The 26,400-nt window shown below is 50.9% G+C and overlaps 1 protein-coding gene across 1 annotated transcript in view; it reads right to left on the reverse strand.

Annotated features, from left to right (window-relative positions):
• Positions 1–26,400, reverse strand: part of WSCD2 (WSC domain sialate O sulfotransferase 2) — a 71,407-nt gene that overhangs the window by 23,225 nt on the left and 21,782 nt on the right. The window contains exons 6-8 of the mRNA XM_084820224.1: positions 18,995–20,031; positions 5,518–5,632; positions 766–950 (exon numbers count right to left, since the gene is read on the reverse strand). Of these exons, the coding sequence (XP_084676350.1) occupies positions 766–950; positions 5,518–5,632; positions 18,995–19,376 (682 nt within the window). The 5' untranslated portion in view covers positions 19,377–20,031. The remainder of the gene's footprint in view (positions 1–765; positions 951–5,517; positions 5,633–18,994; positions 20,032–26,400) is intronic.

A 26,400-nucleotide genomic window follows, 5' to 3' on the forward strand; every position in this document is an offset into this window, starting at 1 on the left:
GTTCTTAAGGTCCCTGAACACCTTCCCAAGTCCCATTGGCACAGGTGGCTTTAAAGACGCATCAGACACATTCATGGAGGTCAGATCAATCCACGGCTCCTGTGGACAGTAAGAATGCAATATCCGTGTCTCGAAGCAGGAGACGGGCCTGGGTACCAGATGCTGAGGACGAACAAGAGGGGGCTGATGTCATCGCTGTGCCCAGCTTCCCAGGGGCCGTTGGAGAACACACTGCTGAGCTGAAGAGCCCTCTAATCGATTCGGGTGGGCAAGGGTGCTGACCCGCAGGCCTGCAGGCCAAATCCAGACCACCAATATGGCCCTGCGGGGCCTCACAGAAGGCCACACCCCCTTCCCCTGGCCCCACCCTTTCCCGCAACTGCCAGTCACGTTGTGGCTTCCCAGCATTTGCATCTTCCCCCCCTCATTCTGAAAGGCTGGAATGTCTCTCCTAGGGCGCAGTTACTGGCAGGAAGGGCTTTAAGTAAAAATATGCTGATATTTTTCACCCGATTCCTTTCGCCTTTGGCCACGCCCATTGCTGGAATGCGGCCCCTGAGAGCTTCTCAGAAATGGAATTTGGCCCTCCGAATGAAAGAGGTCCGATGTCCCTGGAAGTAGGGCAAAGCCCACGTTCTTTGGGGAATCTCAAGCTTTCCCCAACGGAGGGCTTTGGCGTTTTCACCACCGTCTGTTCTCGCTCCCTTCCCATCTGTTTCTCTGGGTCATCTTGTTCTTGATCCCAGCTCAGTGAGTGCTACTTACACCTCCTTGCAGATTCCTGGGCCAGCTCCAGGCGGTAGATGGAGAGCCGGTTCACTCCGCCACAAATGTTGCTCTTTTCTCCCTTGCACTCCATGTTGCACTCGGCATCACTGACGTTCGCAGCCTGGATTTTGTGCCCACAGTAACATTCTGCCCCAAACTCCAGCCCTGCATAGAGGTAACCCCTGCCGAGACAGAGAGCATCATTAATCTGAGGGGCTGTTGAGTTGCGCCTCCAGATTCCATTTCTGGACCTCTCTTCTCTGAAACTGAACACAGGAGGCAGTGCAAACACTAAACTATGACATTATGACATTCCACACTAGTGCAACTGTTGTTGGACTGTGCCACTTCACGATACCGGTGGCAGGAGACCGCCCATTTAGATGCTTCCCTGTGGAAAGGCCGTCAGCACACAACAGTCTAAAATTATTATCCTTACATGCTCACTTTCTATCTTCAGGGAGTTTGGTTTATTTTCCCCTGCAGGAAACATTTAAAGATGAAACTCCTCCAGCATTTAAAAGTGGCATGGCCCAAAGAGGGCTGCGCGTGCCACGTGATCTCTCTCTCTCTCTCTCTCTCTCTCTCTCTCTCTCTCTCTCTCTGTGTCTTATTTCAGATACATATTTTTTAAAATATCTGATGTTTCTAAATGTATAGTTTGGCTCTAAATCCTTTCTCAGCTTGACCGTACACCCTCAGATTTCTCTCTTTCAAACACTCGGGCATCAAGTTCTCTCTCTGCTCCAAGATCATCCATCCCAGAGTGTTTGCATCACAGGGAGTAAATAGAAGAACAAAGATGCAGCATATGCCGGACTTTATCTGTGCTGGACTTCAGCCCCAGAAGGTTTTCTTTTGTTGTCTTTTCTTTTTGGTACAATACTTCCAGGTCAGGAGTGGGGCAACTTTGCCTTCCAGATCTTGTTGGCCTACAATTCCCATCATTCAGACCATTGGCCATGCTGAGCAGGAGTGATAGGAGTTGTAGTCTAACAACCTCTGGTTCACCAGCCCTGCCCTGAGGCAAGTGTGAAGTAAGAAAAAGAAAGGGTGCCCCCAAGCATGTACAGAATTAATTCCTCTTAGTACCAAGTGACCTCAGGCAGCCCTCTCACAATGCAGGGAGAACAGTTTTTCAAGATAAATGGTGGGTCTCATCTCTCATATAACAACTTATTATCATCATCATCATCAACTTATTATTATTGTTATTGTTATTGTTATTGTTATTGTTATTGTTATTGTTATTGTTATGTATATTTAGATGTCTTGAGCAATTGAGCCCAGCCACACACTATAAAGCAGGAGTGGACGACCTGCTCCACACTCCTGCTATAGAGAAAGGAAGGGAGTTCTCCTCCATTAACTGAGTCATGATTCATGAGCCCATCTGGCTCCAAAGTAAATTCCCCTATGAGCCCAACCTAAGACCATCCTTGAGAACCTGAATGTGAAGCAGAGTCCATTTGGAGAGCCAGTGTAGTGGCACAGCACCTTGGACTAGGAACGGGGAAACCCGTTTTCAAATCTCCATTTAGCTGCAAAGCAAATGGGATGAGCTCAGGTCAGTCACCCTCTCTCCACCTCACCTGCCTACCCTATAGGGTTGTCGTGAGGATAAAATGGAGGAAGTGAAGCTTGTGTGTTAGCCTTTTGGAGGAGGGGTGAGCTAAAATGCAAGCAAAAAGAATCAAGGAACACGAAGTAGCATCCCGAAGGAAATTGCATCCGGCTCACTGCTCAATGCCCAAGAGTCTGTCCCCCCAGGAGCACGGGCCGAAATTCTTCCCCCTGTTACATCCTTTGAGGGAGAAGCAAGCTGCTGTGTGCTTACCGATGACACCTCTTAGGAAATGATTTACGCAATGCTAGCAGGGGGAAGCATCACTTCTCAAGAGAGAAGATCTCTGCGCATCTTATAGATCATAGAGCGAGAGACGGACACATTACTTAAAGGCAAGGCAGGCTGTGCATGCGGTGGGCGGGGGTGGGCAGGCATGATGTGTGTTTTTCGCGGGAAGCAATAAGTAAAAGAGTCAGAGAGCTCCAACAGGTGGCAAAAACATGGCTGGGGGGGGGGACCTGGTTCAGGGCAGGAGTAAAGTGCAAATGGACCTTGAAATCTCCACCCTGTGCAAATAAATTGGGCAGCAGCAGGCAGGAGCTGTTTACCTGGATTTCTGTAGGAGGAAGAGAAATTTGCCAGTCGTTTCTCAGGGATGGGGGGCCCGTGTCCTTTTCCCCAAGGCTTTGTGTTGTTGTCATGGTCAACAAGAGCGACAGTGACAACAGCAGCAGGCTGGGTTCCATTTTGCATCCTCGCCATGCCCCAAACCGGATGCCATTTTGGGTCACGGTTGTGTGAGGGGGGTTGAAATGGTGGCCACCACAAAACAAAAGGTGGCGCACATTCAGAGAGAATTCTGCAAATAATTTTTCTAGGGGCTGGGGTGGGAGAAACAAACGCCTCAGACATTTTCTCAAGAAAAAAGTCTTCTGAGAAAGTTCCGCTCAGCTCTCCAATCCGGAGGCTTTCCCTTGTCGTGGAGAAAGGAGGCAAGATGGAGGCTATGCCAGTGCAACACGTTGCGGATCGCCTGGCCCATCTTCCTCTCACGCCTCCTCGAGCTTCGGCTCAGAACAGGGAAGAGGTTAAAGTCCTCTCCTTGAAACCAGGGCACCAAGAAAGGTCAGGGAGCTGGAACAACGCCCCTGTGAAGGAAGGTTGCGACAGCTGGGATTGTTGAGCTTGGAGAAAAGGCGAGTGGGGGGAGACATGGTGGAGGTGTACAAAATTATGCATGGGGTGGAGTACTAGAACCCAACGGGGTCCTCCCATGAAGCTGATGAGTGGGAGATTCAGAACAGATCAAAGGAAGGGCTTCTTCACATCGCGCAGAGTGAAACTATGGAATTTGCTACCACGAGAAGTAGTGACGTCCACCAATTTGGATGGCTTTAAAAGGGGGTTGGACAAATTCCTGGAGGAGAACGCTACCAATGGCTACCAGTCCTGATGGCTGTGTGCTACCTCCAGTATCAGAGGCAGCATGCCTACATACACCAGTTGCTGGGGAACATGGGCGGGAGGCTGCTGTTGCACTCCTGCCCTGCTTGTGGGTTTTCCCTGGGCAGCTGGTTGGCCACTGTGTGAACAGAATGCTGGACGGGATGGGCCCCTGGTCTGATCCAACAGGGCTCCTCTGATGTTCCTTGGTTTTTATGGGGAAACGGGGGGGGGGGATGACACCCATCTATTTTCAGAAATGGCAAATTTGAGGTGAGATGGTGAAACTCACTGGATGTGGAACGCCGCCCCTTCGACTTTCATCATCATCATTATTCCCAGAACCCCTATAGAACAAGGCTATTTGTGGGATTCCTCTAATGGGGAATTCTGGGTTTTAAAAAAAAGCTGGCCACCAGGATCTCCAGAAGGAGTGACCCACTGCTGGTGAGTTTCAGTCCTCTCTGCTCCAGTTTTTTCCCTATCCCAGAATAGCCTCAAAATCCCCTCCCCTGTTTTGCCACCTAAAAATGGGGCAGTGAAATGGGGTGGGAGGATTTCAGTCTAGTCTTAGTCCAAATGCTCTGAATAAATCATTTGAACTGGCCCCCTGGACACTGAACCCCCCCCCCCGAGATGGTTCAAGGAGGTAGAGTGTCCTTTCCAAGGCTTTCTTCTTCCCAGCGGTCTTGGAGGCACTGAAACCTGCAGCCATCCCATCACCTGGCAGAGGCCCCTTTGAATGTCCGCAAACCCTCTTCCTCCTCCATGTCATCTTGAGACTCCGACCACACAGATGTCCTCACTACAATCTCAAATCAGTCTTTTGCTCTCTCTCCTTGCTGCCCGTCGCTTTTTGTAACGTCTTGCCAGATGAAGAGATCTCGAGATCTCGAAAATGTACACATATTTTGTGATCTTTTCGCTGGCCTAATAAAGATATTACACTATCTGGGTTTTGGCATTTTTCTTATGGCCAACATGGCTGCCTTTGTTTTCTGTCTAAATTCCTAGTAACTCCACTCAAGGTGCTGGGCTCAGCGCTTCACCTAAGGGCTCGGTTGATCTGTGGGTGTTGTCGGATCAACGTCTGCCTCCCCTGGGAGCTCTCCCATGTCTTGAAGGGTTTGCTACCAGATGCTGGATAACTCTTGCTCCAGACCAGCCCCAACTCCAGGGTTTGCTTAGCACCCTGATCTGAAAGCTCATGCCCTGGCTGGAACAGGTCAGCAAGGGGTGGGGGGGTGTTTTGTATGCCCAGAGGGTCTCTTGCAGTTCTGCTCCTGCTCTCAGCCAGCCAATATCATTGCCAATCAACTCATCACAATTTTTCTGTAAAATAAGGCTTCAGGGTCACTGGATGGAGGGACTTGTCTATTGAACTATCTTTCTGCAATGGGCCAAATTCTCTGCTGCTCCTGCCAGCTGGTGCAAAAGGGCCAAAGAACCTCTCTCTCAACGGCGGGAGCCAATTTCCTTCGCCAGACCATGAGAGCTGCAATATATAACTCCAGCTTCTCGGTTCCAGCCTCGTTCAGAAGGTCATTTCCATTGCAAATGAAGCCTTGGCTCTCCTGAAGTGAGAAAAATTGGATCTTTCAAAACTGTTGGGCTCGGAGGGTGTGAGGGAGGAAGAAAAACAACCACGGGGAGAGAGTCAGACCGCCGCAGCTGACAGGAGAGAAATACACTCGATACCTCGGAATTAATGAAGTCCCGTGTTCGTTATGGCACCCTACCGTTCAGCGCAGTTGTCCTGGCAACGGAACAATGTCATTTTTTTGTAGTCAAAGAAGGACACTCCGCGGAGGGCTCTCCGGTGTGTGTTGTCTACATAACAGCCGATGTATTTTGCTGCAGGAATGGAGAAAAACATGACAATCCACCCTTAAAAAAAAGGTAAGAAAGACATCAAATTGCTCAGGTAGAGACATACATGCACTCCACACATGTCAGGGCTGGGCTCAGGGACTGCACGAGAAGCAGTCAAAGCAATGATTTGCAGATTACATTTTTATTCCACTCTCCTTCCAGCGAAATCAGAGCAGGGTATATGGTTCTCTCCCCCGCCCCCCCCCGCCCCACAGCTTATCCTCTCAACAACCCCATGAGGCTGAGCAAATGACTCTGAGGTTCATGGCAGACTAGGAATTTGATCCCAGATCTTACTGGATCCACTGGATCTCCAACATGGCACCCATGGGCATCAATGTACCCGCAGCAGACCCCTCTCTTGTCATCCATCAGACTTCCTGCCCGTTCTGATTTGTATTTTATTTAAGATTTTTAAAAATTAAAACATTCTTTTAAATGAGGAGAGTGGCTTGTGGCAAAATGAAGGGTAGCCCTCCAGTGCCGACTTTATTTGGGTTCAAAAGAGGGGTTCCGTGTTTCGGAGCTCAGACCCCCACCCCTGCCTTGGACTTAGGTTCTTGGGCAAGTTATCTTTCTCATAGTCTCACCAGTTTGGCATCAGGGAAATGAGTTGTCTCGACTGGCCATGCCCATTGTGGCAGCCATTTTGTGAATGTGCTCACCACGTTCCCTCAAAATTCCAGATGTGCCCACCAACCCCCAAAGGCGGGGGACCCTGGCTTCTAAGCACCAGGTCGCCATGGCAATGTCCTTCAGGGCAGCAATGAAGCTGGGTAGGATTCGTGAGGTTCACCCGGGGCCTCTTGAGGAAGCGAAATGTCTCACGCTGGCCTGGCCTTGCCGCAAAGTGCTGTGGGTCTCTGGTGGGGGGTGCAGGCGTGTCATCCTCTGTGCCGCTGGGGCAGACCTGCCAGGGGAGAGGCCCGCTGGGAGGTCTCTGCTGCTCTTCCGCACTGCCGCCACGCGCAGGCAGTGGGGGTGGGTGGCTCCGATGTCAGTGGGGCGGTAAATCTGCTCTGGGTTTCAGTCAGAACCAGTCAGAACTCTAAAGGAGCCATCCAAGGTGCTGAACCCAATCCCCAAAATAGGTTCAGAGCAGATTCAGGCCCCCACGGACATCAGAGCCACCAGCCTCCGCTCCACACAGGGCCCAAACAGACAGGGCTTTGACTCCATCCCCGGCACCATTGCCATTTTTACTCTAGGGTAGGTGCAGGGGGCCCAATCTGGATCTTCAAAGCCCTCCCATCACCCCCCATGCTGGGATCCCAGCCCAGATTGGGGGCCTTCCACCTCCTCTAGAGGAAGCATGGCGGCGGGGGAGACGTCACTGCAAGACCCAGATGTCCAGCCCTGCCTGGTCTGGCACCCGTGGCCAGGAGGCGCCACTGCACCCAGGTGACGGGAAAGGGCCAGTGGGGCTCCAGCTGGGCCTACGCAGCTCTTGACAGAGGCCTGGAGCCTCACTCCAAGCCACTCAGGGACACCTGCGCTCTCGGATGGGCTACCCAGCTGTTGCATTCTGTCAGCGCAGGGCTGTTGCGTTGAACCTCAGCTGTGTGGGCCAAATCGGGCCTGCCTTGGGTGCCAATCATTCATTGCATTGCATTTATTACATTTCCATACCGCCCCATAGCCGAAGCTCTCTGAGTGGCCCAAAAAAATTTAAAACCATTAAGATAACATTCTATAAATTATAAAAACCATTCACGTAATGACATAAATAACACACACAACAACAACAGACATCTAAAACAATTTAAAACAATCAGCCAGAGACTATCAAGAGACTCATTATACACTGCCACATGCCTGAGAGAACAAGACACTTTTAACCTGGTGCCGAAAAGATGACAATGTTGGCGCCAGGCGGGCCTTCTCAGGGACAGCCACCACCAAAAAGGCCCTCTCCCTTGCTGCCACCCTCTGATCCTCCCTCAGAGGAGGCTCCCGGAGGAGGGCCATAGATGCAGAGTGCAGTGTGTGGGTCAGTTCATGCTGGGAGAGGCATTCTGCCAGGAACTGTGGCCCCTAGCCACATAGGACAAAACCAGCACTTTGAATTGGGCTTGGAAGCAATCCTGCCCTTCGGGGTTCCCCAGATGGCCCTGCCCCCTTCTCCTGGCCCCGCCCCTTTTCCCCGACAACTGAGCATTCGGTGGTCTACCAGCTTTTGTGCAGTTTTTCTCCAGTCTAAAAAGGTTGGAAGGGGTCCCCAAAGGCTTATGTATTGGCTGTAAGAGCTTCAAGGTAAACTGTGCTGGTACCGGGGGTATTCTTTGGCTCTTCCCCTTTTTCCTTCGGCCCCACCCACCACCGGAATATGGCCCCCAACAGCTTCTCCGAAATTGAATTTGGCCCTCTGGCGGAAAGAAGTTCAACACCCCTGTGTTTGCGCCAGCTGTATGACCCTCCTTGGCTCAGCATGTGATCTTTTGCTGCAACCCTAAAGAACAAGGCTTCGGTCCCCTGGGAACTGGGGCAGCTCAGTTAACTGGTCCAGCACAGCTCTGTCCTGAGAGCTTTGTCCCCATGAAGCCACCCCCAAGCCTTACACTCCAGTGCGGAGTGCTCCAGCTGCCTCCTCGGCCCCTCCCCCCGCTCCGCTCAGTGCTGTGTGGCCGCTGCAAGTGGGACGCATGCTGGGCGTCCGACTGCCAACGCAATACTGTCGGCCCAGCAGAAGCTGTCTCGTCCGCTACCCAGAGGAGTCACAGGGAAGACTGCGCTAATTGGATTACGGGGAGCGACATGGTCTTTAGCGCTGCTGTCGCAGCGCCCGGGGAGAACTCGTGCATTTGCTATCGCTGCCGTTTCCCAGATTTCTGCATTTCTTTCCCAAAAGGAATCCTTGTAAGACCTTCGGGAAATAAATTCTCCATTGTAAAGTACAACTTGCCCACCAGCAGACATCTGTCATCATAGGATGTCTTCCTCTGTTTTGGCGGGGCGGGGGGAGGCATGCAATCATTTTGGATTCCCTACACATCTGTAATCATGCAAGAGTATTCGTGATTTTTTAAAATATCACTGCCGAGTAGGGATGGGTGAAGGAGCAATGTCCAAGCTCAACAAAATTCTCCTAATTTCATCTTGCTGCTCATCTTCCACCTGATTTATGTTCACGAATGCTACTTGTTTTGAACAAATGGGAAAACTGCGCAAAATGAACAGTGATTAAATACAAAAATTGTGCAAAAATCTCCAAATTTGTGCAAATGCTCACAGTTGCTCAAATTTCCCCCACAGACTAAAGCAAATTTGGAAATTTGCACAAATTTTGAAACGTGTGCAAGCGAAACAGGGAAACTTGTACAAATACAGAGAGAAGTACTTAATGAGCTGTGTCACCCCTCTTTCTCACCCTAGTGAGAATTTTTAAATGGCAAAACCCTCCCATCCCCCACCCCCCACCTGGGGCAAGGCCAGAGGCTGTTGCTGGTGAGGTGATGTTGCTGTGAAAGACGTTGGCCATTGGAGAGCGACTGAGGCTCAGCCTCAAGACTGGAGCAAAGCGACCCTCAAATATGGCTGGCTGATATAGTGAGAGGAGCGAGTGCAGGATCTCTCAAGTCTGGGGTGGAACCTAAAGGAAAATGGCAGATCACAGGCTGGGGCCAGGGTGGACCCTGATGGGCTTACAAGCCTCCTAAAGGGGCTCCCTTGCAGCGCTCCATTTTACAGGTTGAACAAGTCCGTCTTGGTGGGTGGGCAAGCATGCAAAGAAGGGGGCATCGCAGCCCTCCTGGAGGACTCATTCCATACACCCACACAGCCACCTGGAGCTCCGGGGTGTGGGACACCCTTGGGCAAGCCCCCTCCATGGGCCCCCTCCCTCAGTGAGTCTGCCTGCACACCGCCACGGTCACTGTCTTCTGTTCTCCTCCTCCTCTGTCTCCTCATTGGCACCCCCCGCTTGCTTTGCAGACAGCCATCGCACAACCTGGCCGTGGCATCTCCTGCTCCCCCTTCTCACCCCCACTGTTGTCTGGGCCAGAGCCAGAGGGAGGTGAACAAGCCAGCTGCAATGGGCAAGGGGTGGAGCAAGCCCAGGGGGCTCTTGCCAGGAGGCCTCTCTGGGGTGTGGGCCCTTGGGAGGTGCCCGGCAATGCTCAGCTTTGAGTCTTGAAATTTCTGCTCACCAGCATAGAAGCTCCCGCACATTCCTCCATCTTGTGGTCTCCAGTTTCCTCCACCCCACCCCACCCCATCCCCAGCCATGAATCAATAAAGGACACAATGGGAATCAGCTGGAAAGGGACTCAAGCCGTGCACATCTTCCGGACAGGTTGTGCAATGAACTGAAGCTGCTGCCATCTCTTAGGCCTATTGAGAGTGTGCCGGGGGGGTGGGGAGGACGTTACTCTCAAAGTGCAAGGCTGCTCAGGAATCTATTAAAGCCATGCCTATTAATATGGTCTGACAAGAGACCTGCGGCTTTTCTGATTAGGACAGAAATTGCCCAAGGAAAGTAGCTGTGAAGATATTGCCCACAGAGGAGCACAGATTTCAGGAGGTTCTAAGCCAAATTTCTTCACAGGGTCCACCAGCCCCATAGACAGACTGCCATACTCAGGGCAGACTTCTGAACCCCAAATCAGCAAACGCCTGCACATCATTATTCCCCTCCTATTAGGGTGGAATCTAGCCAAGTCTTCCCAACCCTAGCCTCTGCTCTTGCACAGGGAGCCAGGTCTTCCCAACCCCAACCCTAACCCTAACCCTAACCTGAGGCTTAACCCTAATCCTCATGTGAAACTGAAACATCTCCCCACCCACACAGTATGCTTAGAAACAGCAGGCCACTCATTTTGCCTGGCCAAGCTCACCTGTGCCGCGGCCCCTGTTCCCAAATCACCAAAAAAAGGGCATCTGTTTGCATGAATTTGCACATGCCGGTTTGTCTGTATAAATGCAAATTTAGAAATACTTTTATAATTTCAACAGAAATAGACCCCGTTCCTCATCGTATGGAAGCCTGTGCCCAGTGACCTGGGTGCCTTGTTCAGTCTGTACCGAGGAGTGGTTAGTTGGCAACTTCAAGGTTCTTTAGCCCCTCCTTTGGGTGGTTCTTCATCTTGAACTGGACTTCCCATGAAATAGAGGATGCCTGCAAAATAGAGGACAGTCCTCTCTAAAAGAGGACACATGTCTGTTCCAGCCCCCTTTTCTTTTCTTTTAAATCAAAATTATTTTTACCAGTTTATAGTGCTGCAGAAATTGAGCTCCTTGGGACATTAAGGGTGAACAGGGCAGAATATGGCCTCTGCCACACACAAAAACATGGCAGCCTCTAGTGAGGGCCACCAGATTTTTGCGACAGCAGCCATGCTTTTCCTCTCCCACAAGGCCCTGGAACAATTCAACTTCCAGGGGCTTGTGTGGGAAACTAAGAGGGTGAACAGAGGCTGCTCACCACTGGAGTGCCAGAAAAAGGTGAAAATAATTTAGAACACAATCCTATGCATAAACTTAAATGCATAAAGAGAAAAACGTCCTACAGCTCCAGTGTTCCCCAGCCAGCCATGCATAAGCACGCATAGGACTGCACCCTTAACTTATGGTTTTTAAGAGGGGCAGGCGAAGGGCGGGCATCAGCAGGGATGTAGGGGAAACTACAGGGTGGCATTTTGCCCTGCCACTGTTGTTGGCCCATGTGTAATTTCGGGCCTTCAACTGGAGATTTGATGGGTTATTTCAAATCAATACATCATCCCACCCTTCTGCAGCTACTATGCACTAGAAGTTTTAGAGTCTCACGCAGTTTTCCTTCCTTCCTTCCTTCCTCCCCCACTCCTCTGCTTGCCTTCTTTCCCCTTCATCCCGCTGAAGCGCTCCCTTGCCCAGCTCAGCTCTCCTTTGCTCAGGCCTTGCTTACCCCAGGCCCCCCTTCCCTCAGCCCTTCTGCCTGCCTTGCCTGTCTTTTCCCTCAGAGCCACTCAACCAATGGCAGCCAGAGAAGCCTTTCTGCCTGTCTCCCCTCTTTGTGACATCACAGCAGCTCAGCCAATGGCTGCCAGAGGTTTGCAACACTGCCACATCCCTTACCGCATGACAAGATAGACTTGTATGGGAACGCAAGATGGATTTGCCAATGGAATAACGCAGTTCCCCACATGTGGACACATTCTCCCACTGTCACACTGGGGCATGGAAGCAAGACAGACAGACGGTGGGGAGCTGGCTATGGGGAGGCCTTGCTGAGCAACCTTCCTGGAGGCCCTTTCTCTGGCACTGCTGGGTGAGAGAAGGAGTTACATGAAACACCCTTTCTTCATCTAGCAATCCATGCATGCATGCATCCATCCTGCTCCTCCTGTGTTCAGGACTGCTTTTATAAAAGACCAGTCGATGTCTAAGGATGTCAGATTTGGGGACCACTTCCCCTGCCCCCTGTCTCCATTGCAGAGGTCAGCAATGACTTTCAGTGGAATTCAGGTTCTGGCTGGCTCAGTCCTGTGAAGAGCACACCCAAATAAACAAATAACCCCACAGAAATCATCAACAGTCCAGGACTGAGTGTGAGAGAGTCCCCCTCCCCATCTGGGTAGTCTCATTGCCCCCTTACAATTGGGCGTGCCATTCCACAGAAGGACTCCTTTTGCCCCCCTCTCTCTCCATCTCCTCTGCATCTAAAAAGTCTCCACTGCAAGTGTTACAAACACAATAGTCCTTGCAGAGTGACAAGCACCAAATTCGCCTTCCAGCCCCCACCAGTCTCGCTCTCTCCCTGAAAAGCTCCACTCCCTGTCCGGGGAACCATCCATCACTGTGACAGCCCAGTTTCGCCAGAGGCGAGGTACGAAGGCTGAGCGCGCTCTCCTGCATACCGACGATCCTTTGATTTACAGAGCCAGAGTCGGCACAGAAAACCCACTGGGTGTTCCTCTACCTTCGCGCACAAATGGAAAAGAAACCTCTGGCTGCTGCAATTTGTAAAAAGGCAGCCCCAAGTCTTGGGGGCCACCTGCTTGTCTCTTCCCTTCAAATCCCTCCTTAAAGCCCACCTCACCTGGGAAGGCTTTGAACTAACCCCTCAGCCTCCCTCTGCAACTGAACTGAACCCAAACGATGCGCAAAATCCAGCTTTAGCTGCAGTGGTGCAATGGTATATTTTGAAGTGCAGGCAGTCATCATGACAATCTCTGTAGCCACATCCCCCAAGGACAGCCCCCAAATGCAGGCAGCTGTGTTGATCCAACTCTGTCCGTCTGTCTGTCTGTCTGTCTGTCACACACACACGCATGCATGCACACCAAACAGCAGGAGTACCAAACACAATACCCAATTTATTACGACGAGCTGACCGTCATAGAGCAGTGAGCTGGCAAAGGGTACTGTAGTGGGTAGCATGCGGGACTTTGGCTGGAAAGACCCAAAGAAGGGAAAGAGAGGGACACGACATGTCTCCAAGCAGCATAAGACCCCCCTGCCTCCCCCCACCGCCCCAGCTCAAGATTGTCCAGGAGTTTTTCCCCAGCGTTTGATCTCCAAGTCAACAAACCAGTTCTAGCACTTTTCATCCCAGTTAGGAGCAGATATTTTTGTAAAGCTAATGGCTCTTCATTGCCGACTGAAGACCAAGCTAGCCCCAAATACTTTAAGGCAGCAATGGCCCATGGACGATATATTGTTGCTGAGGAGACCCATCTCTCCTCACCACCACCACCCATACTGTGAGGATTGCAGCAAAGCTCAGGGGCAGCAGGGAGACTTTAGGGTGGTGCTGGCAGGTGATGTCACCACCCCTACTAATCCAAAAGCCCAGGGCTTCAACCCTGCGAGCTCTGCCTCCGCTCTGTTTAGCGAAAGACGGGAAGTTCCCTCTTCTGTTCACTTCTTAGTCCTCTGATTTCCTCTGCCCTGGCCTGAGCTCCATGCCTTTTGAGGTCTGGTTTAAATGAGAACTTCTAACACTAGTCCTGGTATTGGGCGTGCACACTTGGCTTCAGCTTTTAGTTCAGTGTCCCAACGCGCAAAGTGTGGGTGGATAAAACACTGCAAAAAAAAAAAAAAAAAAGGCAGTCTCAAGGAGTCAGTGTATATGGCTGCATCAAGATGAGTTTTGTGGAGTGTTTGACTGATATGTGCACACACCCTTGCTTGTCAGTAAATACGCCATGCAAAAAAGAAACATCCTTATGTACAATGACATCCAGATGGCCTTTTTGCAGTGCTGCATTGATGCGCACATATGCATTGGTAATGGCGGTGGGGGAAAGACAGGAAGGAACTGGGATTCATGGCAAACTCACCCATACATGGTGGTCTACATAAAATTTAGAAGCATGAAATGATGGAGAATTCTTAATGCAGTGGTAGAGCTTTGGAAACACCACCAGGGCATTTGGAACTCTGAAATAGAGGGGGGATATCTGGATGGGGATTTTAGCCCCATGGCACTGGTGGGGTGTCTGGCAGGTAGCTGACCATGCAACCAGCCCAAGGTGGTTTGGGTTGATAGGAGCTGTTGTTCAACATCTGGAGAGCACCGGGTTGGGGAAAGCTGTGACACTGATTGCCCCACAGATGAGTGTCTGTTGTCTTCCATCAGGTACCAGGTGGAGCCACAGGCTGGGTATGATGGGACTTGTAGTCCAACACATCGGGAGGGCACCAGTCAGGCTGGGTTAGAGAGATGGACTGCCATCCTGTCACTAAGGCAGACCTTGGCAGCAAACGGGATTCAGACAGGGCCAGCCCTACCATTTGACGGAGTGAGGCAGTTGCCTCAGGCAGCGAAGGCAGGGGCTGGGGCACAGCAGCAAGGTGCTGGAACCGTGTGCCCAGCTTCCTGTCCTGCCCCCCCCAAGCTCGCCTGCTGCCTTCGGGTGTGGGGGAGGGTGCTGCTGTCCCACATCTGGTGCTGAATGAAGGTTCGTCAGCTCCAGAGGTGGGCGGGGAGCCCCTTTTCCTTCACCTCCGGCGGCGAAATGTCGCAGGGGCGGGTGGGGGGCTGGATTCAGGCCACTGATCCACCGTGAAACATGCCCCGCCCTGAGCTCAGCCAACAGCGCCCCTTGCTATGGCCACCGCCTTGGAGGGAGAGGCCGCACGCGGCGGCGGGGCATCCGCTCTGCACACGGGAGGTCGCAGGCTGGACCCCAGCAACGCCCGCCACAAAGGAGCGGGTGCTAGGAGGGGATGGGGCCCCGGAGAGCAGTTGCCCGCCGGAGTAATCAGTGGCGGGCTGCGCGGACCCTCGGCTCGGCTCGTGGTGCACAGCGCCTTGCTCCGCGGATGGCGGGACTCCGAGAAAGCGCTCCCCTCACCGCGTGAGCCGGAAGGCCCGCTCGCGCCGCCCCGCGCCGCCCCAGAAACGTGGTCACGACTCCCCTGCAGAAGGGCACCGCCGAGGCCAGTGTGCGGTGCAGCTCCCGCGTAAATGGGCGGGAGATGAAAGGCGCGGAGCGGGACGGATGCGCGTCTGTTCGCCGCCTTCGGCGAGAGTCAGCGACGGAAAGCCGGCCTGTCAGCGGCACAGCCCGCCAGCTCGCCTCCAGCGGCGCTCTGATCGCTCCGGGCCAGTCTCCGCCGCTGCCCCAGGGCGCGAGAAGCCCCCCTCTCGGGGGCCAGTCGCGGCGCACGCCTCGCATACGGCTGGCAGTGGGCGGCTGCTGCCTGCACGGCCTCTGGCAGTCGATTCCCGCGGCCATCTGGAGGAGACTCTCCGGATGTCCCTTCAGATTGAACTCACCAGCGTGGCCGAGCGCGCTTCCCCAAAACGAGCTTCCTCCTGTTCTCGGAGCTTGGCAGCCTAGCCGAGAAGGGAGCTGTGGCGCTGTTTTTGGAGTGGAGGGGGAGGTGGCATCGAAAGATGCTCCCCATCGGATCTGCCTAGCAACTTTGGATCGAGGAAGCCAGGACGAGGAGAAATGGAGAATATCTACGGAGACGCCATTATAAGAACATAAGAAGAGCCACGCTGGATCAGACCAAGGGTCCATCTAGTTCAGCATTCTCTTCACATTATGGGCTAACAATCCAGCTCATCACATTGCCAACAGAAGAGGATGGGTTTCTCAATGGCCACTAGCCCTAACAAGCACGGAAGGCTCCCGTTCAGCCAGCCACCCAGCAAGCCCTGTTTCAGGTACTCCAGTCCATGTCCTCTCCCTTTCCCCGTCAGTTTTCCACTCCCCCACCCTAACAGTCAGCCAGGGCTCTGTGGCTACTGAGCATGTTCAGTGCTCACTGAACTATGGGAGTTCCCCCTCCCCTTAGATTCCCCACCACCATCACCACCAAAGATATTTTGTACTTCTACAAAACTCAGGGTTCCCCTCAGGGTGCTGATACCTCCTTCTCGCTTGTGGGTGGTGCCTAGATCTTGGCAATGTAAGGATAGGCACTGGAAGAGAATGACTTTGTGGTTGGTATGCAACGTTGGCTGTACAGAGCCTGCATGGTCACAGGCAGTCTATCTCTGAGAAGCAGCTGCTGCAGAGCAAGAGCAAGGAAGTGGCTATTGTTTGCCCAGGAATGGGTGTTCAATGCCAAAACGGGGTGCAAAGCCCTTCCACGCAAAAACCCACTCCGGGGTTTCCCCCCAAAGCTTGCATATCTTATTTTCAGTGGAGGCTGTTGGTTCTGATGCCAGTGGGGCAGTGAATCCGCCCCAGGTTTCCGTCAGAACCAATCAGAACTCTAATGGAGCTATCCAAGGTGCCCTGCTCTGGATAGCTCCTTTAGAGTCCTGACTGGTTCTGCCTGACACCTGGATTCACTGCCCCACTGACATCAGAGCCACCAGCCTCCACTACTTGTTTTTTTCAGCAGCCTAAGTGTGTGCGTGTGTGTGTGGGGGGGGGGCAGGGAGACTTTTAGTTGTTGTGATTGCTGAACAACTGGGATTAGAAATCCTTGGTGATCTACTGGGAATCACCCAGAGATCTACTAGTAGATCCTAATCTTCCCTCAGCCTGGTATAGATGATTAGATAGACTAATAGTGTGACGGTATAAGGCAGCTTTTTATGGTCCTATAGGGAAGGGCCGTAGCTCAGTGGTAGAGCATGCGACTTGGATGGAGAAGGTCCCAGGTTCACTCCCCAGCATCTCCAGATAGGGCTGGGGGTGGGGGGACCCTTCTTTGTCTGAAATCTGGAGACTTGCTGCCAGTCATTGCAGGCCAAAGGTACAGAACCCCAGGGCTAAATCCAGCCCACCTGGGGTCCCGATTGAGCCCTCTGCGGTTCCCACACACCCCTCCTCTAGTCCCACCCTCTTTTCCCCAAACACTGATCACTGGGTGGTTTTCCAGCTTCTGTGCAGTTTTCCCCCATTCTAATAGCTGAAAGGCCTCTCCAAAGGCTTCATTACTGGCTGAAAGAGGTTCAGCACCTCTGGTGTAGACAATACTGAGTTAGATGGGCCAGTGTTCTGACTCCATATACAAGCCGCTTCCTATATTCCCAATTTAAGATGTGATGCTTGGCACATCAGAAGATCAGGAAATATCTTATTCCCATTGGCCATAAGAAGCAAGCTGCTCAAACTGCAACCTATTTTCAAGTCATCGGACTTTTCCCTCTTTTCTGACTCTCATCTAAACTTTATATGGGACCTTCTCAAACTGGGGAAAGGTAACGAGTGGGGTACCGCAGGGCTCAGTCCTGGGCCCAGTGCTCTTCAACATTTGTATTAATGACTTGGAGGAGGAGGTGCAGGGAATGCTGAACAAATTTGCAGATGACACCAAATTGGGCGGGATAGCTAATACTTTGGAAGACAGAAACAAAATTCAAAGTGATCTTGATAGACTGGAGCGCTGGGCAGAAAACAACAGAATGACATTTAATAGGGATAAATGCCAAGTTCTGCACCTAGGAAAAAGAAACCAAATGCACAGTTACAAGATGGGGGATACGTGGCTCAACAACACTACAAGCAAGAAAGATCTTGGAATTGTTGTCGATCACAAGCTGAATATGAGCCAACAATGGGATGTGGCTGCAAAAAAGGCAAGTGCTGTTTTGGGCTGCATTAATAGAAGCATAGCTTCCAAATCCCGGGAAGTACTAGTTCCCCTCTACTCAGCACTGGTTAGGCCTCATCTGGAGTACTGTGTCCAGTTCTGGGCACCACACTTGAAGAAGGATGCAGACAAACTGGAGAGGGTTCAGAGGAGGGCAACAAAGATGCTCAGGGGACTGGAAACAAAGCCCTATGAAGAGAGACTGAAAGAACTGGGCATGTTTAGCCTTGAGAAGAGAAGACTGAGAGGAGATATGATAGCACTCTTCAAGTACTTGAAAGGTTGTCACAGAGAAGAAGGCCAGGATCTCTTCTCGCTCATCCCAGAGTGCAGGACACGGAATAATGGGCTCAAGTGACAGGAAGCCAGATTCCGGCTGAACATCAGGAACAACTTCCTGACTGTAAGAGCAATACGACAATGGAACCAATTACCTGGGGAGGTGGTGGGCTCTCCCACACTGGAGGCCTTCAAGACGAGGCTGGACAGCCATCTGTCAGGGATGCTCTGACTTGGATTCCTGCATTGAGCAGGGGGTTGGACTCGATGGCCTTGTAGGCCGCTTCCAACCCTACTATTCTATGATTCTATATGCATTGAAAAAAAAATAGCAAATTTCCCAAATTCAGAAAAGCGTTATATGAATTGCTACAATCACAATGTGTGAATGAGGGTGGTGTGGATAATAGTTTCAGGATAGCAGAGGACCTGCTGGGTCCCTTCCACCTGATAATAAATGAAACAGCACCACAGCAGAGATCTCCTCCTCTCCAAAAATAAGTGTCTTGTCAGGTAGAGTAAATGAGGCCTTCAGAGATGCTAAGCACTCTACAGACAGCCCTATAAGTCACCAGTCAAAAGATTCCACCAGCCAAGTAAAATGAAAGGGAGTTTATTATGGCTGGGCTCATAACGTTGGATAATACCTGAATTGAGTCTGTCTGGATGCACACCAGAACCTTTGAACTGATCAGTGAAAAACTGGTATATTGCGTTATCTCCCCAACACAGGCCACCTCTGTGGATCCCCTGCCATGTAACATGGTAAGATGTTCCAGCCAGGGCCTCTGTCAAAGTTAGGCATGGCTGGGCACCTGCCAAGGGACCACGAATGAGGGCACCAAAAGAAAAGCTGAATGGGGCAAAATGGAATGAAAAATGCCAAATGCCTGACTTCATCATTATTTTTGACCCCCAAATCAAAACTGGATAATATTTGGTGCAATCCTAAAATGGACGCAATGCCTTTTATGGAACTAGGCAAGAACAAGAGCTTGGATTTTAGGATTCCATGGATAATCTTCCCATTGCATTCTGAATCACAACATTCTGTTTGCCTCCCTTATGCCCCCAAAGAAATGTTACCTCTGTCTTCCTCCTTCTCCCGAATGTTCCTTCCCTTGAGAGCTCTACTCCATGCTCCACCATAATCTCCTACTTTGCTCCTCCTGGGTGTGTCCATGGAAGGGTTCTTAAACCATGACCCATACCTCCGAGCTGTTGTCAAAGATTCTGGCATTTCTTTAAATTCCTTGCCAAGTTGTAGCGTTCCCAAATATTGGGACTCTGTTCCATCACCAGCACCACCATTGGGTGGGGGTACATTCTCTGAGACTCTCGTCTCTCCGGAGAAGCCGGCATGGAGGAATACCAAACTTCCGGCAGTCAGGTAGAGGGCGATCAATGTGAAGAAACGGATGGGTTTCCGCCGAAAATACCTTTGGAACTTTAGCAAGAGCTTGGCCATGCCAGACTCATTCCATTCCTTGGCCGGGCACAAATCCACAAAACGAGGAGTGGCAAATAGATTTCCAAGCTGGTCGAAGAAATAATGGTTACTAGCAAAGACAAAACAGAAAGCAGACCCTGCTCAATTGTCAATGGCTCCAAGGTGGCATTTCAACAGATCCAATATTCCACTTGGCATCCTGCCTTTAATTTGCACAAAAAAGCACCTCACCATTCTACAGATAGTGAGATTTTCCCAGGCAGAGACTTGGAAAGGGAAGATGTATTGTCTTATTTTAGATATCAGACTTGCTCTGAGAAAAGGTGGCACTTTCTCAAACCATCGTTCTATTTTGGAGCCATTTTCTTTGTCTCCTGTTAACGTTCCCCAAGAGGGTGGCCAAAGGACTCCGTTGACAGAGGGATCATGTTCAGGAAAGCAGTGCGTTTCAAGAGCTGTTTGAAAACCGATCCTTTGATGCAGCTTCCCTCGCCGGCTTTTAGTCTGATGGGGTAGATGGTTTCCGATGCGTCTCCTGAATGGAAGAGGCAGGATTGATTTTTCAACACAGGAATGGAGATGTATCCAGGGACTCTCCAGGTATGAAGTGATGACTGTGAACTTTGTTCAACAAACCTCCATTCATGGCAGCAGCAGAACAAAAAAGCTCCACCTAGAAGTCAAATGAAAAGAAAGCATTAAGATGGGAAGATTAAACTTGAGGCCAGCAACCAAAGCAGCAACTGGCTACAAACCAGTATGTGTGAGCTTCAGCCTTCCTCATCTCAGAACCCCTTCCTGGTTTTTCTTCTCCCTGCAGGACAGTCACTCTGATGTTCGTACTGCATGAAACATAGGCTCTCCGGAAGCACTCTGGCTGCTCCCATCCACAGACTAAGTTGGGGGATGGAAGGAGAGTCTCATGTTAGCAACAAAAGGGGTCCGTGGGCGAGGAGAGATTAAATCTCCCCCACTTTCTTTTCTCAACTCCTTCACCTGCAATCCCCCTGTGAACAGTTTCCACCCTGGAAGTGAGCTGGGCTGGGAGGAGAGAAAAAAAAAAAGGGCCCAAGCAATGCACCCCAGGAAGAGGGAGGACTCCTGCACACAGCACATAGCTAGACTGTGAAATTCTCTAGCACCCAATGCCAAGATGGCCGCCAACTCAGACGGCTTTCAAAGGGGATTAGACCAATTTATGGAAGATGCAAGTATGGCTATCAACGGCTGCTAGTCCTGCTGCTTCTGCATACCAGTTGCTGGGGAACGTGAGCAGGGGGGTGCCACTGTGTTGACGTCCTGCTTGTCAGCTTCCCACGGGGGCAGCCGGCGGGCCACTGCACACACAGGCTGCTGGCCTGGGGAGGCCTTTGCTTTGATCCAGCACAACTCCCCGGATGGTCTTGAGGGTTCGGTTCTCCTCATCCTTGCACCCCTTTTGACATTAAAAAAAGTAGCCACGTACCCCTCGTGTGCACAAATACGTGCACACCTGTGCTTTCTATGTAAATATATGTGAACAGCAACAACAACACGGCTGCCAGGTTTACGTCTAGTTTGTCCTCAGACACCACCCCCCGCCGCTCTCTCTGACCTTCTATTCCTCCCCTCAGTCCTTTGGGTCAAACCCTCTTTCTGGCCTTCTCTCGATTCCATCCAATGGGACCCATTCCCTAGGGAGGTGGTGGGCTCTCCCACACTGGGGGCATTCAAGATGAGGCTGGACAGCCATCTGTCAGGGATGCTCTGACCTGGATTCTTACATTGAGCAGGGGGTTGGACTCGATGGCCTTGTAGGCCCCTTCCAACCCTACTATTCTATGATTCTATGACATCCAAAATGTCTTGAGTCCTCACTTAGATGGCTGACCTGTGCCAGGACTGTACCACTACCAGGCTGCAGGTGGGGGCTCACACCCACTGGAGAGGGTTCAGAGGAGGGCAACAAAGATGATCAGGGGACGGGAAACAAAGCCCTCTGAGGAGAGACTGAAAGAACTGGGCATGCTTAGCCTTGAGAAGAGAAGACTGAGGGGAGATAGGACAGCGCTCTTCCAGTACTTGAAAGGTTGCCACAGAGAGGAAGGCCAGGATCTCTTCTCGATCATCCCAAAGTGCAGGACACGGAATCATGGGCTCAAGCTATAGGAAGCCAGATTCCGGCTGAACATCAGGAAAAACTTCCTGACTGTTAGAGCAACACGGCAATGGAACCAATTACCTGGGGAGGTGGTGGGCTCTCCCACACTGGAGGCATTCAAGACGAGGCTGGACAGCCATCTGTCGAGGATGCTCTGACTTGGATTCCTGCAGTGAGCAGGGGGCTGGACTTGATGGCTTTGTAGGCCCCTTCCAACCCTACTATTCTATGATTTCATGATTCTATGATTCTCCCCTGCTTTGTCTGCCTGGCTGCCTCCCAAACTCCCTCCCTCCTCCCTCTCTCCCTTTCTTTCTTGGGTCCCTTGACCTGTCCTGCTCCCTCTAGTAGCTCAGCCAATGGCAGCCAGAGATGGTTAGGATAAGAACAGCTCAGCCAAGGGGAGCCTTCTTCCAGGCAGGCCCTTCTGGGATGCTAGAGCAACGCACCCATCACTGCAAGAGGCTTTCCCAGCCCCAGCACAGGGAAAGACTCCTGCCGCACAGTCCTGTGCATGTTTACTCGGAAGTAAGTCCCACGGGGCTTCAACGGGGCTTACTCCCAGCTAAGTGCATTGGAGCCTTAGTGCCTTGCAATTAATAAATTTAATAAAAAATAAAAATAAAAAAATAGGGAGCAGGCGTCCCCAATTTGGTGCCCTCCAGATGTGTTGGACTACAACTCACATCATCCCCAGCCAGTACAGTCACCTGCCTTGCTGCCTGGTGATTATGGGAGTTATAGTCCAAGGTTGAAGGGAGGCAGATATAGGGATTTCTCTCCATGACAGACTAGAATCTATCAAGGCAAAAACCACTCCACTAGCAAATCATTTTGCCAGACTTTGCAAGGACATACAGATCATGGTTTACTCCTAGGATACCCCATGCATAGACTGAACTTGCTGTATAGAAAGGAAAGAGCAGAAAGCAGCACAAAATGGAAAGGGGAAGCTATAACAGAGCAGAGTGTAACAGGAAGATGTTCAGAGAGGTATGGCAGAAGGTATGTTGCCAAGCACCCATAAAAGTCAGTGTCACCATAGAACAGGGATGGAAAACATCCAGCCCATGTGGGTTCCCCCTCTGGCCTGCCACCTTCTCTCGCAGGCCCCACACTCTTTCGCACACCCCACCCAGAGCTCAGCATCGGCGAGAATCAGGGAAAGTCAGTGCGGTCTGACCATCTCAAAGCAGCAGAGGGGCCCTTTAATTTCATGGGAGGGCGCTTGATTATTTCTAGTTGATTCCATCCCGGGTGGCACATACCACGCGTAAAATTGAAGGGTGGGGAGGACGTGGAGGAAAGGAACTCAATGGCCTGAAATAATCAATGCAGGGCTAGAACTTAATTCGAGCCCACAAATGTAAAGCAAACATAGAGAAAACAGTTCCACTGAGCAAGTGAGGAGTGCCTTTCCCTAGTGGATGAACAGCCACTTCTAGGTTGCGGGGTAGGGACTTCTCAAAAATAGGCTGTTACTTCTAGACAATCATGGATCAGTTAGGGATAGACAAATGTGTCATTTTTCTCCTGTTTCAACAGTAATCTGTGATTCTTTCTTTTTAATGTGAAAATTTGCATTTACATATGTATTTAAATACTAATTTAAACATATCTTCTCTCAAAACAGGCATTTTAAAGTGTAGCCGCTTTGAGTGCTATTTTTGGTAGACAGGTGGGGTACAAAGCAAATCAATCAATCAATAAAAGATTTAGATCCCTATTCTGTTGATGCATGGAATGGAACATCTGGGAACTGCAAAAGCCAGCAGATAACTATGTTCTCATCCATGTGTTAGACCAGGAGGTATGGATCAGGTCGGTTCATATTGGAATTCACAAATAACTACCTCCTCGATCACCCCTAGTTCCAGTGTCCACACCCCTAATTTTAGAAGCTAAGCCCCAAGGATGAGATTATTTTTTAATTATTATCACATTTATATCCCAACTTTTTTCCTCCTGCAAGGAATCCAAGGCAGTTTACATGGTTCTTTTCCTCTCCATGTTCTCCTCACAACATCCCTGTGAGGTAGGTTAGGCTCAGAGTCAGTGACTGGTCCAAAGTCACCCAGTGAGCTTCATGGCTGAACGGGGACTAGAACCCAGATACCTCAAGACCCAGTCCAATACTCTAACCATTACACTATACTAAAGAGGTATGGATGTTGTTAAATCCATTCTATCTGTTTCATGGATTGTCAGGCGTCTTTTGTTCCATCATCCTCGCATTGTCAGAATCAGGTTCTTTTTAACCAGAATTTTGTTCTACTGGTGCTAATTCGCATTAGCACACTTGCGCAATTGTGCATTAGTGCACATTCCACCACCACCCCCAAAATGAAAAAAAACAGTCCACAAATCCAGGGAATTCACGTGACTTGTAAAACGGGTCTGCTGAGGAATCTACAGGTCAGATTCGCAGAAATCTGAATTAATTTGAATCCTTTGCAGATTTCTCCAACATCCCTACACCACACTGGCTAATCATGTAAAGCACGGGTGGGGAACCTGTGACCCTCCAGATGTTGCTGGACTGCAACTCCCATCAGCTCTGACCACTGGGCATGCTGACTGGGGCTGACGAGTCTAACAACCTTGAAAGGGTCCCAGGGTCCCCAACCCTTGCAGTGGTATCCATATGTAGCCAAGAACATAACACAAAGAGCTTCCACTGTTCATCAGATGGATCCCATGTGGCCTGATCCCATGCACATTTACTCAAAAGTAAATATCAGTGTCCAAAGGGGCTTACTCCCCCAGGAGTGGCCATGGGACTGGAACTTGGTTTTTTAACTTCTCCCGGCCAGAAGCTTGTCCACACCCAGGTGTCCGACACTTGGTTATTCTCCATGTGGTTGTTATCAGCCACTTTGTACATCTGAAGCACTGCTGTGCAGACTAGGGTGACCGCACGTCGCCAAAAGAGAGGACATGCATCCATCTGCATAACACTTGCTTATGCAAATGTACACATTTAGGTGCAAACGTAGAAGTACTGACTGTTATTGAGGTAGGAGGACAAGGCATCTCTTCTTACCACAGCGGAGAAGGCAGAGCGTGGGACCTGTGGGTCTGCTCAGTGGACCGTCTGGGCGCTAACTGCGGACGGGCCACTCCCAGGACTCTGCTGCTCTTCAGCAGCATGGTTCTTTGACTTGCCATTGGGCTTGGGCCAGACAGCTGTTCAAATAGAGGACACTTCCAAACAAAGGACTGTCCTCTGTCAGATGTCCAAAATGCAGCCCGTTCCTCTATGAAGTCGGACATTTGGCCATCCTAGGCAGACAGAGGTCATCGTGGGATGAGCACGCACCCCTTCACAGGGAAACCTTCAACTGCCTGGGCGGGGAGATGGCACCTTCTCTTCTACCACCTCCCTGCTCCTTTTGCTGCATCCTGGTCTGGACTGGCCAGGCAACAATGGAAAGCAAGCCTGCGGTCTGGCTGGCCACCTTGGCAAGCGGGCTTTGTCTTCCTCTTTTTATCTCTCCCATGCAGTCGCTGCGTCCCCATGCACCTTTCCATGTGAGCTATTCTGGGAGCTCCAAAGCAGCAGACAAAACCAGGAAAAGCCCAATAGTGCCAACCGCTTTGGATGGACCACTCAGACAGAGAGAGAGAGAGCCGCATGCAGAGCTGACCTTTTGTTCTCTCCACTGTGAGGGGGAGGACGCAGCTGCGCAGCTCCGGCGCTGCACAACACGGGCCCTGCCAGCCAGTCCTTTTGGACAGTGACAGCGTCTGAGGACAAGGCCTCACACACAGCTGCCGTTTCGCCCGCGTGTGCGTCTCCCACTCCTAGTAACTCTATTGCCTCAGGAAAGCAGCACATGAGCGATGCCAGCTGAGCGTGGAACAGGAACAGTGAAAGAGACCAAGGAGCTCTGAGTTGCCCTAAGGGCCTTCGTTAAAAGACAGTGAAGTTTCATTCCTAAAACAACTGGGCATGGGAGTTGAATCCACTGGCAAGATGACACCTGGGACCTGCAAACCTTACCTCTGCACCCAAAATGTGTAGGAGCAGGCTTTGGGTTATTCAGGGATGAAACAAAGGCTCTCTGTACATGCACAGAGGCTCTCTAATCTTGCTATGAAGTTAATAGAATGTTAAAATTGGACTGGAAAACTCTTGGTTAAAGAAGGAGCAGGCAACTGGTGGCCCTCCAGATGTTTTGGCCTACAAGTCCCATTAGCCCTAGCCAGCATAGCCAGTGGTGAGGGATGGTGGGAGTTGTAGGCCAGAACATCTGTAGGGCCACCAGTTACCCAGCCCTGGTTTGAATCCTCCATCAGCAATAAAGCTCCCTGGGGAGGGGGTGTTATTTTATTAGAGCGATCTATATTTTCACCTCCACCATCTTTTACGTTTGTCCTTCCTGTCGTCACTGAATCATGCTAACATAATCCATGGCATTCTTCAACATCATTTGGTAACAGAGTTTCCAAGCTTGAGACTTCAAAGGGGAATTAGTTTTCTGAAACTCATTTTAGCTCTGGTTTATGGTTTTTTTGCCCCAGAACAAAATGAATTTGTGGGTAAACACCCGTTACATTTGGGACAACCATACCCGAAACCATATCAAACCCATTTGCTGTGTTGGAAGGAAGTAAAGGCGAGTCAGTTCTGATGCATGGAGCCCCAGATGTTTAGCAAGTGGGAAAAAGCAAATCTTCGGGTTTTTATAATTCCTGCTTTTAAGAAAAAAGAGGCTTTTGTTTTAACCCCTCCAAGAGCTGTTTTACCAACTGTGAATCATTTCCCCTCTCAAATCCGAACAAAGACAGGGCAGGGAGGGGGGATGGAAAGGGCTTCAGAGACCACAAAGACGGAGGAGAGGAGGTTTGCTTGCATGATTGTGTCTCTTTGCATTTTTTCCTTTTACGAAGCAAAGTCAT

This window comes from Heloderma suspectum, chromosome 13, assembly GCF_057233095.1.
Source record: "Heloderma suspectum isolate Gila_16-S chromosome 13, 16-S_ref, whole genome shotgun sequence".
Taxonomy (NCBI): domain Eukaryota; kingdom Metazoa; phylum Chordata; class Lepidosauria; order Squamata; family Helodermatidae; genus Heloderma; species Heloderma suspectum.